The sequence below is a fragment of the Eschrichtius robustus genome, chromosome 5 (assembly GCF_028021215.1).
Source record: "Eschrichtius robustus isolate mEscRob2 chromosome 5, mEscRob2.pri, whole genome shotgun sequence".
Lineage (NCBI taxonomy): Eukaryota > Metazoa > Chordata > Mammalia > Artiodactyla > Eschrichtiidae > Eschrichtius > Eschrichtius robustus.
Window position 1 is genome coordinate 27,235,851 of NC_090828.1, and position 13,710 is coordinate 27,249,560.

Here is a 13,710-nt window from a genome sequence, read left to right on the forward strand (position 1 = left end):
AAAACTGCAAAATGCAAAATGCAGAAGTCTTTATGGTATGTCCTATTTGTGTGAAAAAGGAAACGTGATCTATACATACATAGGTGTGTATATATATATATACATATATATATATATATATATATATATATATGCATAGTTTACCCTAGAGGTTTCCTGGGAAATTTAAAAACTGTCACCTCTGAGAAAGAGGACTGGGAGTCATGGGAAAGAGGGTGATACTTTTAAACTTCATACACTTTTATATTATTTGAATTTTAACCATGAGCATTTTCAATTAAAATAACTGTAAAATAAAGGAATCTGCACAGAAAGTGGAAAACGATGAAGAATCCAGATTTTACCTCTACCATTTGTTAGCTAAGTGGCTTTGGACACGTCACTTAAATTTCACAAATTTATTTTGATTTTGTGATTTGAACACAGACTATTACTCACATAAGATTTAATAAAATTAATGATGGTCGTCCATGGTCAGTCTGGGAAATCAAAACACACAAAAAGAATTTATCTTTATAGTGAAAATGTAGGTTCTGGGGGAAATCATTCTCTATAATTTGGTAACATCTTGGGAGAGACATGCTGCCCTTGTGCAAACTCTACAGCGACATGAAAAGGGTGCACACAGAACCTAGGCCTGTTTCCATTTAGTGCACAGCTCTGTCTAGAGGTCCAGCCATTGCTAGCGATCTGACCTAAGGGTGAAAATGGAATGAATGTGCCTCTCTCTTGTTTAAACGCTGGGATGAGTGGCAGCAGGACCAGGGTCCCAGGTGGTCTTTCTTTACCTGCTGCCCCCGCCATGTGCTCATCCATGCTGAGCAGGAGCTCCCAGGCAGCTGGCTGGATGTCTCCATACATCTCCTCCGTCAGAATTGGTGCTGCCTTGATTAGCAGAGATAAGGGAGCAGGCGACAGGCTCATTACCTGGGAAAAGATGGAAATGATGTTGTAAAATCTTTGAAGACACTGATTGCTGCACTCCTCTAGAGTGTTAAGTGTCACTTCCCCTCTCTCTGCTTTCCTTAAATGACCTTAAAGTACGTTCTAAAGTGGGAGCGTATTTATTGGCATGATGTATAATAAGCTTTATACCCTATTAGTCGATGTATAATTACCCCCAAATCGTATTAATTTTATAATACTTTCACCACAAAAACTAATTTGCAACCACCTAGGGAATAAACTGTAGAATAAGTATAGCTCTGTGAGAAAGAAGGACTCCAGACAATATATCTTTGTGTTTAAAGTCCTGGTGGACTTTCATAGCATCTTATCTTCCTTCCTGTTAGAAGCTGATTTCCACTGGAAACTGTGATCAGCCTCTAATTTATAAAGGAGTTCCATTCAGAAAGTTAGTTTTCTAAGCCAGTGAACTTGGATGGCATTTTCCCTTCAAAACATTATACACTGTGGTTATTGCTCCAGGTTAGCCAACAAAATCCCATTTAATCCATTATTTCAAATAATTTTGGTGATAAGTGTAGGTTTGGGGCAAGTCTAGGTCTTTAACCATCACTTAAAACACTTTCTAGAAAAACATGAAACTTTTTTTTCTCTTCCCCTGGGAAATGTATTATGATTTAGAGTTTAGGGTGTAATAACAATATAACCGTATCAAGCACTGGATAAGTACGTAAATTTACTATCTTTTTTAATCCATGCAATAATTCTTTGAGATGGGTCTAGTGTTAAAATCCCCATTTTAGAGATTAGGCAACTAAAACTGAGAAAAATTAAGTTAACTTGCCCAAGGTCCCAGAGCCAGAGCAGCAGGTATAGGATTTGAACCCCGACTGTCTCATTCCAAGACCTGTGAGCATTGTTCCCACCTGTGAGCATTGGTGGGAAGCTGGCTCCATTGGAGTGGACAGAGTGGGAAGAGGCATGGCTCCAGCCAAGCTCCCCAAGCCTTGCCTCTATGGAAGTTGGCTGTCCAGCAAGAAGGGATTTTTCCTTGCATACTTGGTAGCACTCTTGCTCACCAAATTAGAGGGGCCTTTATGCCAACACTGTGCCAGTTGGCACATTGTATGTCCCAAACATTAGTAAACAGGATATCTGGAGTTCCCTCCTTATTACTGCTCCGCGAACATTTCTGATCCATGCATCAATACCTGTAGTCTGATGTATTTCAGCATTCCAGAGTCCTTTTTCCCCTCTAGGTTGGCATCTGAAACTCTCTTTTTCAGAGAAGGCGTCCTCAGGCATGATTTATCTGAGCACTGGAAAGAACAGAAGATAGGTGGCGAAGAGGGTTGTGTTCTCTCAAAACCCAACAGTGCTGCTTTCCTCCAATTTCTCCAAACAACCAACTGCTTCTAATGCAACAGATGATTTCAGTAAGGACTTTTTATGGGCCTGCACTTGCTGAAAGTGATAAAAGCAGTTAATTTTGTCATGTAAAGGTAGCTTAGGGGTATTTAGCCACAAACTCCTCATTTACCACTGAGGAGACCAGGACCCAGGGAGGTGGAGTAGCTTGACCAAATTGCAAAGCTGATTATTAGTAGAATAAGGAAAGGACAGGATCTCCTGATTTCCATTTCAGGGCTAATTATATTCCACCAAGCTGTGAAAAACACAAATCTTTTTAAATATTGCCAGTTAAAAGCCACTCTCTCTAATAATCCCTTTAAAGGGTTGAATGTTACAAGTTGATTATTTGGAAGAGAAGATGTTTCACAGAGGAGTGTTAGGAAGTGAAAGATAAAAGACTCATCAACGAAGTACGAGTTCATAGCATCCATCATCCAGGTAAAGTGTTGTTTTTTTGTTTTTTTTGTTTTTTTAAAAAAAACATACTTGTCTATTGGAGGCAGCAGCTCTTCTTTCAAATTGTCCCCTCAACCAGGGTCCAGAATAGGCCTGACATCTGCATACACACGGAGGAGACATTTTCTTCCCCTGACTCTGTAAGTGCCAAGGAATGGAGTGGACAGAGCAGCTGGGAGAATGATTGCTCCAGTGGTGGCAGGCCCTTGTTTATTTATCCTGAGTCCTGATGCCTCCATTTTTGCACTCCAGGCTGTGCAAACAGGGAATCCATCCCTTTGCACAGTATAAATGCTCATTTGTTTTTCCAGTGACATGTCAATGAAACACTCTCTCCCTCAGTGCCAAGGGAAAACAACTGAACTCCTTAAGAATTTCTGAACAGAGCTTCACAGTGTTATAGACGGAGATATTTTGAAAGAAAAAGCAAATCTAAAAAGTACATGCATGTTCCAAGAAAGTCTTTCAAAACTCTGACAAAAAGACCCAAGACAATGCATCTGTTATGTGACCGGTATGGAATGAACTTTTAAATGAGTCTACTTGGAAACAAATGAATCAGAGTTCTTGCTGTGCTTTCTAAAGATTAAAAAAAAAATAGCGGAGGCACATACTTGGGAACACATATCATTTGGGGAGAGAAATCCTGCTTGGGAATAAACATCATCTGGGGAGAGAAATCCTGCAATGCTTTTTTCCCCCTCTGTGAATGTAAAAGCAAAATATAGCATAAATATCATGCCTATTTTATATAATTTGAAAGCTTCTAAAATCATAAATGGCAATCATCTTCCATATAAATATAGGGGTGTATCTGATTTTGTAAAAAATCAAGGTATTTAAAAAGTGGCATCTTTCTGCTTTTATTCTTTCTATTTATAAAAAAACAAAATGTAAATTGCAGAATACCTGGAAAATACAAAAAAACTATGAAGAAGAAAATAAAAATCCTTATAATCCTCAACTCATTATTTGGTTCCTTTCAGTCTTTTGTCCCCCTGTGCATCTTAGCAAAGCTGTGACGATGCTATATATGTGGTACACAGTTTTAAACATTTCATTTCACTGTGATTTTATGATGAATATCCCCCAGGTCATTAGAGTTATTTTAAAATTGATTTTTAAATTTTTAAAATATTTTATTGCTTCCTCCTTTGGCCGGACATTTTATCTTTTCAGGGTTATCTTTGAACAATGCTTTTGATTAATTTATAGGAATTTTAAGCAAGCAGATACAGAAAAATACTCAGAGGAAAAAGGACAAACATTAATGTCTGTTTCTCACACTCTGTGAAATGTAGGCTTCTGTTTAATCCTGTCTGCTGGGGACAGAAGGTATAAGTCAAGCTTCTCAAATATCAAATATTTAATATCCTGGCATGTTCCTTAAGAAGCCTGGTGTGTTCTGCTGGCTTCAAGATAATTAGGATGTTTGTTTTAGTGGAAAGGGAAGGGAATTGGAAAGGCTTTTACACTAGGGTGATGGGCTAGGAACTCTTCTTGAGTGACTTGTTCAGGCCTGAAAACAGGTATTAAAGATGGGTACACGGGTGATGGGCACTTGCGTGCCCTATGTGAGGTCCCTAAAGTCCTCTACTGGTGTGACCCTGACTCAGACTAACATTATCATCAGTTGCTTTTTGCTTTGGTAACGTGGTGTAAAACTTGGCTAGAGGAGAGTAAGAAAATGGATGGAGTAGGAGGCTGGTTCTGAAGGCATTTATTGGTTATTAGGGGTTCCTGAAGAGTTAGAAATTTCACTGGACTGTGAGATGTAGGTGGTGGTTGGAAACACACATCAAGCAGGGACTGCAAAGAAAACCAAAACTAGTAACCCAAGACTGAAGGACAGAATTCATCACTAATAGAGGATGTCATTCATTGTTGAGTCGATCTACCAGAGGCAGCTATGGTCAGTGGGAGGACGTTATACAGTCCCAAGAGCTGGCAGGGATACTGGGACATGCTTGCTATGGGATGGTGTAGAGCTTGGACTACTGTAATTTTCTTCTATGTATATATCTTGGACATATTCATTATAATTGGCTCCCTCTTTCTTGTCCTCATCCTGACCACTACGGATAAAATCTGTAGTGCAAAACCAATCCTTTAACTGTCCAGGGAATTATCACTTGTGGTGTTTGGATCAGAAAGAGGAGGGGTTGGTCCCATCAAATTCCTGTCCTAGGGAATTAGGGGACCGAGTCTGATTCATTTAGTGATGGTTACTGGGGCTGTGAAATGATGATGCAACCTTGAGACTTCAGTCTAAGTACAAGATGAATAAAGCAGGGGTTGCTGGTCAGGGGACAGAGATGAGTCAGCAGACAGAGATGATGCAGAAAGAAGCAGAGATGAGAGACTCTGTCCACCCTGAGACGGACAGCAGCTTTGATCTCATTCCTTTGAGGTTTGACTGTGTTTCCCACCTGTCCTTGGTTTCATGAGATTCTGCTATATCCTTTGAAGAAACTCTAATTATTTGAACAAATCTCAATAGGTTTCTATTCCTTACAGCAAAATATTGTTGACAACGGAGGCATAATACGTAATTAGTTTTAAGTAAAAATTTTACTTATTCATTTAATAATTCAAGTATGTTTATTAAGAATTAACCATATGCCAGGAACAGGGCTAACTTCTGAGGATATGCTGAGGAGCAAAACCCCCATGATACTGGCCCTTCTGGAGAGTGTATCTTACCAGGAGAGACAGCTAGCAAACAAATGAAAATTCAAGATAAGTAGAAAAGGAAATACATGTCATAAATGATGATAACACTGTGGAAATAATGAGGTATTTAAAGTTTGGGAAAATTGGAGTCAGCCTACTGGGTTCTTTGGGAAAGGGATTGCCTCATGTTTCTGGAAAGAAACATGCCAATAGAAGTATAGTATTTCCCCAGAGGTAACCCAGACCCTTTGTGTCTCATACATCTTTGACATAGGAGTTATGTATGTCATAGTGAAAAGTAATTCTGACCAATGAAATCAAGGCCTAGGGCTTGGTCTTGGCCTCACAGCTGTGTTTTCCATAGCTTTAGAAAAATATTAGTCCTGCAGGAAATCAGGTGGCCTCTTGCCATTTACACTGGCTTCACAAAATTTATGGACACTATGCCCTTTCTTTTTTTGGGCACATATAACCTTTTATTTACCTCTCCTTTTTGGCTGAAAGGAAAAAATGTTTTATCCACCCATTTCCATCAGCAAGCACTAATTGCACATTACTATGTTTAGAACATAGCATTAGACAAGGTACAGATATACAGGAAAAATCAAAGAATTCTTTGGTGAATTCACCTTTTGGTGAAGGTGATGTATATAATGATAGCTTATCTAAACCTCTCAAATTTGGAAGTGCACTAAAACAGACTAACAGAATGTACAGTGAGTCTCTGAGCACTGAAATGTAGATTAGCAGATTGATCAGAGTTAGATGGGTTACAAAATGTCCTAGCCGCCACAAATATATTCTGCCATAAAAACCAATTAAAAAGGAAACACGAATGAAATACCAATTGCTCGTAAGTTTCGATTTAAATCAGAATCACTGCTTTTATTCTTGATTTATTGCCTACTCTGTTTTCATTTGGGCTCTGAAAATGTGGGCATTGTTCATTTATGTGACAGATTCAGAACAGGCAAATGGAAACATCATGAGAGAATAAAAAAGAAGCTTGAACAGGAGGCTGGCATTTTGGAAATAAAATGTTTATCACAGAAGACTCAATACATCTTTTCTGCTCTCCACCTGCATGACTAATTTAAATGTGTTAGGGTTAGGGAACACTTATACTCTTGCTTTACTTTCCCTTTGCCTTTCAAAAATGTAAGCAACATGTAAGGTTGGTAACCTTTTCTGCTGCTTCAGGCCAGTGTCCTGGATGGGCCAGAGGTGGAAGGCACTCATGAAACACCATAGAACTCTATAGCCCACTCACTCATTCAATATTATAGTCCCTCTGCCATAGTGAGGTACTCTGTTAGGTATCACACAGGATACAAAATGTGCAAGACTGCCTCAGTTCTCAAGAAGCTTTATAATTAAGTGAGAAGAGAAATAGGGATGTAAGTAGCCCCGCTTTGCAAGCAGAGCAATCTTAAAAACCTCTCAGTGCTTGTCACTATTCACAGGATAAAGACTAAAATCCTTCCCAAGGCCTCAGAGGCTCAACCTGGTCTGCTCTCTACCTGCTTGTGCAGCCTCATCAGGCACTGTGGTCCTCCGTGCTCCAGCCATCATCCTTGGTTCAAAGTCTTATTCATAAGATCTCTCAGCACAGAGTGTTTCTCCTTCATTGTGCTTATCGTTGTTGCAATTTTATATCAACTTGGGATGTTTATTTGATTAATTTCTGTCTCTAGACTAGACTGTGTGCATCTTACAAGGGTAGGGCCATATCTCTTTGGCCATTATTATACCCAACACAGTATGGACTCAGCATGGTCCAGAATCTCTTTAAAATTTGTTGAATAGATGCATGGATGGATGGATCAATGAATGAATGAATAGTTGAATGAAGGATGTGAAAAGCACAAGTAAACCATCATTGTAGTTTAGAGGAAGAAGGAATAGAAAATGTCATTAATCATCCACCTGCAGTATGCCCTGTGGTAAATGCTAGGGAGATCAGAAAAGAAGGAGGTGGCATTTGAGTTGGATCTTGAAGGATGTTTGGGTTCAGCCATGTATAGATTACAGGTGAAGATACAGCTGGAGCAAAGGTATGGAAGTAAGAAATCTCAGCATGTGTATGGTGAACAATGAACATTAGGTTGGCGTATTTTTACAATTTTCAACATATATGGTTTTCTTCTAAAGCTAAGGGAGTTTTTATATGAAGGAGAACTTACCTAAGTAAAAATAGGTTTTCTTTGTATGTAGTGTCATTTATGTTTGAGATACATGTATGTACATACATACATGTATCTCAAACATAAATGCATGTCTATGTACATGCATACACATACAAACATATATACACATACATATTTTTCTTTTTACGTCATCATTTAGCAGTTCATGTAGTTTCCCCACCTGATTTCCCCTCAGAATTTGTGTAGTTTGAATACCAGGAGATGCAATAGAGTCTAGTTGAAAAAGCCCTGACTTTGAAATTCCATGTTTATAAATTAAAGTCTAGCTGTTCTAGATGTGAACTGTGGACAATCCCATCTTTCTGAACCTCAACATTTTCATCTGTAAAATGTGATGAAGAGTATCTCCTGCACAAGATTTGCAAGAATCAAAAAGTACTTTGTCAATGATGTATACCTACCTTATACTCTCATACATATGCTTTGAAAAAAATACTAAAAGGCCATATTCCAGAAGGCAAATTAGCACACTTATGATATGCATGAGATACATATTTTTTTTCTTTAGGATCTCTTTAGGAGCTCTTGTATTAGCCAAAATTTCTTCCATACACCCATATTGCTTTCATAATTTAAAAAATCATAAATAAATAAATCCCTTTTGTGAGTGCTAAAGCATTACTGATTGATATACAACTCAACTGTGCATTTTTTGTTATTGCTTATATTCTCTAGCTTGATTTGTATTTTATTGCCATCCTCCCACCCCACCAAACCTGGTTCACAAACTCTTTAGTATCAACAGAAATATCCTCTACTCCTGCTTAATTATTTTTTATTTCTCCAAGAATATCTGGCCTCATATTGTGCCAACAGCAGGTGCACAATGAATGCTCATTGAAATGAATAGGGATTATATAAAAATCTCTTGGCAAATCCACTTGTGAGAAGCAGCTGCAGGGGCAGCCAGCAGCACGCGGTGGAGCATCTTGGCCATCACGCCTGTTCAGGGGCAGTTGGGTAACTCGGGGCTTCCCTAGCAGAAGCACGGCAGCCCTGGTTACTGTCTTCATCTTCTGCCAGCTCAGCTGTTCAGTTTTCAGGAAACTGCAGCAGAATGCTTAGAAAATGTAATAGTTTCTTGAAGAAGTTTCCTTTAGTCTGATTTGACTCTATTATTTATCAATGAACAGTTGGGCTATTTATTGCTTATTTCTTAAGCTATAACTGTATCAGTTTCCTATTACTGCTGTATCAAATCACTAGAATCTTCCTGGCAAAAAAATAACACAAATTTATCTTAACAGTTCTCTAGGTCAGAAGTCTAAAATGAATTGGCAGGGCTGTGTTCCTTCTGGAGGCTCTAGGGAATCATCCATTTCCTTGCCCTTTCCAGCTTCTAGAGGCTGCCTGGACTCACTGCCCTGCATCATTCTGACCTCTGCTTCTGTCATCACATCTCCATCTCTACCTCTGACTACGTTCAGCCCACTTGGCTAACCCAGGATAATCTCCCCATTATAAGATTCTTAACTTACTCACATAGGCAAAATCCCTTTTGCCAGGTGAGGTAGCATATTCACAGGTTCCAAGGATTAGAAATCGGACATCTTTGGGGGGACATTATTCTTCCTACCACAGCAACCTACTTATCACCAGTGCCCCTTTGAGTTCATATTTATTTGTAGAAATAAGCCTGGGAAAAGAGTTGGGCCCATGTTTGCTCATGGACATGAAGACAAAGCACTTGTCTTTTTTGTACCCATCTTCTAATTTTGCTCGAAATCACACAGATCTGTAGCCTGTTAATGCAACTGCAGTGGGCTGAAGTTTACATTTCCAGAGAAAAGATTGTTAGGACATCATTTTCCCTATCATTGGTATATTATCATGTGATCATTCACTCACCTCTTTCTGCTTCTTGCCCCGGAGAGCCACGTTGCTGACGCTGTTGCTCTCTCGGAGGGAGTCCACGGAGTCTCCGTAGAGCAGCTTAATGGCCCTGACAAGCCGGGCACAGGAGCGGCTGTGGTGCAGGTAGCAGTGAGGGTGGCAGTAGTCAACGTGGGTGCAGATGAAGCTTTGCTGATTGCACAGCAAGATCATGACCTGGAACACAGACATCACTGAAGCTCAACCAGGCAACCAGGGTACAGACCAACTGTGAACAACGATGTGCGGTGGAAGATGAAAAGTCTGAATGTCAACTTTCCTTAATGGGTCTTAAAATCACAATAATTCCACAGAGAATAATAATTCCCACAAGAGAACAAACAGTTACAAGCCTTCACGTACTTGGCTTCTTTTGCTCCCTGGATTCACACTTGATAGGAAGTTCTTTTTGAAATAATACAAGGTTAAGTGCTCTTCAAAAATTTAAACAATTATCGGGGAGTGTCTGATTCCCAAATATTTTCAAATGAAGATTCTGAAATTAAAATGTATTATTTTTTCAGCTCTTATGTTGTAGAAGGAGCCAGGAGAAGAGCGGAAACTAATGAGAAGTTCCATCCCAAAGGATTTGGCTGGCCTTTGACAGCTGTGGGATGTCTTTAACCCCAGCCCACCTACATGGAACTTGAAAACATTTCTGCATCTTCCACCCTGGCCTCTAACATTCAACTGGGCCTTGAAACCCACTGTAGCACTTCATTTCCCTTTTTACAAACTAATTTGTTTTCAGCTTTTGGGCTATTCTAGCTCTTCACTTGTGGCTTGATCTGGCTCAAATCCTCATATCTTCTAGATTTCCCAAGTAGTATTCCAGAAAAGAACTCAGTTGATTTAAATGATATGGTTATTTTAAGAAAAGAAATGAAGGGCCTTGAGATGATAACTTCTTAAGTTGCCTTCCTAAAAAGGCAGTAGCATTCCTAGAGCTTCAAGTTTAGTCAAATCTGCACAGAGTATTCTTCTGAATGATTCTATCCTTCATGAAACTAGTTCCCACCCCAACACCTAACCTGTGTGAGACCACGTGCCATACTGGATGGAGAACATAAAGTAAGTCTACACAGATAAGACCAATCGAACCTCTAGGCAGGGCTGCCATGCATTTCCTTAGGAATGAGAGGCCCTGCTTAATCTGAGACAAATGTAAATAACAATAACAACGCACCCCTCTCAAACTCAGCTAACAATACCTCATACTCTTCAAAGTTTTCAAAATAAAAAAATAGGTGTTGTCTGAACAGAATATCCAGATCTCTCTCAAGATTCATTGAAGATTCCTGATATTCCTGTTTATACTAACATGAGTGAGGGCACAAATAAGAACTGTAAAGCTTCCCTTGTTATTCTTTAATCTGGCCAAAAAATGGTTCTTTGACTAATAAAACTGACAAACTTCTAGCAAGACTGATCAAAAAAAGAGGAAGAAAAGATAAAACCTACCAATATCAGAAATGATAAAGGCATATTACTGTAGATCTCACGAAATTTAAGATGATCTTAAGAAAATATTATAGAGCATCTCCCCACAACTAGGGCACCTACCGCCCGCTGGTAGGGGACCTTGACGCCCAAGGAGACAGGAGGAACCCCCAAGTGAACTGGTAGGACATGGGGGGACAGAGGCGGGGAGGAGAAGTGGAGGCCAGACAGGATAGGCGTCCCTGAGGCCAGGGAGATCAGGAGAGGCAGACGGGAGGGGCCCTCCAGGAGGAGCAGGAGAGGAGCGGAGGGTGACTGCTCCACCCACTTGGGCCTGGGGAACCTGCTGAGCTCCCAGGCCAGTCCTCTGCCCTTCAAGGCCCCCTCCAGGCCACATGGGTCCTTGGGGGCATAGGAGGGAGGCTGGGGAGATCAGGAGAGGCAGGCAGGAGGGGCCCTCTGGGAGGAGCAGGAGAGGAGAGGAGGGCGTTTATCCCACCCACTCGAGCCCAGAAAGCCTGCTGGGCTCCCAGGTGAGGTTCCCCACCCTCTGAGAACGGGGTGGGGGGCATGCCCAGCCCCTTCTCTTCCTTGAGCCTAAGCACCACCCCCCACAGCTCCCAGGGCCTTTTCCAGCCCTGTGGGTCCTAAATAGGCCCGGCCCCCAACCCAAACCTCACCCTTACTTAGGCCCCGCCCTCCACAGCCAAGGCCTTTCCCTCGTTTTTTCTTTTTTTTTCTTTTTTCTTTTCTTTTTTGTTTTTCTCTTTTCCCTCCTCCTCTTTCTTACTATTGTGGTACTGTTGTACCTTCTGGTTGTTGATTCATCTATATTTTTATTTCTATATTCTTTCTAACATATCTGTTAGTTTCCTAGTCTAATTTTATTTTTTGCTTTGTAATGGTTCTGTCTCTTTTTTTTTTTTTTTGCCACCCCACATGGCTTGCGGGATCTTGGTTCACAAGCCAGGGGTTGGGCTGAAGCTTCTGCTGTGGCAGCTCTGAGCCTGAACCACTGGACTAACAGAGAACCTCATACCCCAGGGAATATTCATCAGAGTGAGGTCTCACGGAGGTCCTCATCTCAGCACCAAGACCCAGCTCTACCCAACAACCTACAAACTCCAGTGCTGGAAGCCTCAGGCCAAACAACCAGTAAGACAGGAAGACAATCCCACTCATAAAAAAAAAAAAAAAAAGAGACGGCAAAAAAAAATATGTCACAGGTGAAGGAGCAATGTAAAAACCTGCAAGACCAAGTAAATGAAGAGGAAATAGGCAATCTACCTGAAAAAGAATTCAGAGTAATGATAGTAAATATGATCCAGAATCTTGGAAAGAGAAGGGAAGCACACATTGAGAAAATACAAATGTTTAACAAAGATCTAGAGGAACTAAAGAACAAACAAACAGAGATGAACAACACAATAACTGAAATGAAAAATACACTAGAAGGAATCAATAACAGAATAAGTGAGGCAGAAGAACGAATAAGTGAGCTGGAAGACAAAAGGGTAGAAATAACCACCAAGGAGCAGAATAAAGAAAAAAGTATGAAAAGAATTGAAGACAACCTCAGAGACCTCTGGGATAACACTAAATGCACCAACATTCGAATTACAGGGGTCCCAGAAGAAGAAGAGAAAAAGAAAGCATCTGAGAAAATATTTGAAGAGATTAGAGTTGAAAAATTCCCTAACATGGGAAAGGAAATAGTCACCCAAGTCCAGGAAGCACAGGGAGTCCTGTACAGGATAAACCCTAGGAAAAACACACCAAGACACATAGTAATCAAACTAACAAAAATTAAATTCAAACTAAAAATATTAAAAGCAGCAAGGGAAAAACAAATATAACATATAAAGGAAACCCCATAAGGTTATCAACTGATTTTTCAGCAGAAACTCTGCAGGCCAGAAGGGAGTGGCAGGATATACTTAAAGTGATGAAAGAAAAGAACCTACAACCAAGATCACTCTACCCAGCAAGGATCTCATTCAGATTTGATGGAGAAATCAAAAGCTTTTCAGACAAGCAAAACCTAAGAGAATTCAGCACCACCAAAGCAGCTTTACAACAAATGCTAAAGAAACTTCTCTAGGTGGGAAACACAAGAGAAGAAAAGAACCTACAAAAACAAACCCAAAACAATTAAGAAAATGGTAATAGGAATATACACGTTGATAATAACCTTGAATGTAAATGGATTAATTGCCCCAACCAAAAGACACAGACTGGATGAATGGATAAAAAACAAGACCCAGATATATGCTGTCTACAACAGATTCACTTCAGACCTAGGGACATATACAGACTGAAAGTGAAGGGATGGAAAAAGATATTCCATGCAAATGGAAGACAAAAGAAAGCTGGAGGAGCAATACTCATATCAGATAAAATAGACTTTAAAATAAAGACTATTACAAGAGACAAAGGACACTACATAATGATCGAAGGATCCAAGAAGAAGATATAACAATTATAAATGTTTATGCACCCAGCATAGGAGCACCTCAATACATAAGGCAAATGCTAACAACCATGAAAGGAGAAATTGACAGTAACACAATAATAGTGGGGACTTTAACATGCCACTTACATGAATGGACAGATCATCCAAACAGAAAATAAATAAGGAAACACAATCTTTAAATGATACAACAGACCAGATAGATTTAATTGATATTTATAGAACATTCTACCCAAAAGAGGCAGAATACAATTTCTGCTCAAGTGCACATGT

General features: G+C 39.9%; 1 protein-coding gene across 3 annotated transcripts in view; it reads right to left on the reverse strand.

Moving 5' to 3' along the window:
• The window catches only part of UNC80 (unc-80 homolog, NALCN channel complex subunit), a 232,901-nt gene that overhangs the window by 84,467 nt on the left and 134,724 nt on the right, over positions 1-13,710 (reverse strand). For all 3 annotated transcript variants that reach the window (XM_068543797.1, XM_068543795.1, XM_068543796.1), the window contains 3 exons: positions 9,504-9,704; positions 2,118-2,225; positions 789-927 (listed from right to left, as the gene is read on the reverse strand). In XM_068543797.1, coding sequence (XP_068399898.1) covers positions 789-927; positions 2,118-2,225; positions 9,504-9,704 — 448 coding nt within the window. The remainder of the gene's footprint in view (positions 1-788; positions 928-2,117; positions 2,226-9,503; positions 9,705-13,710) is intronic.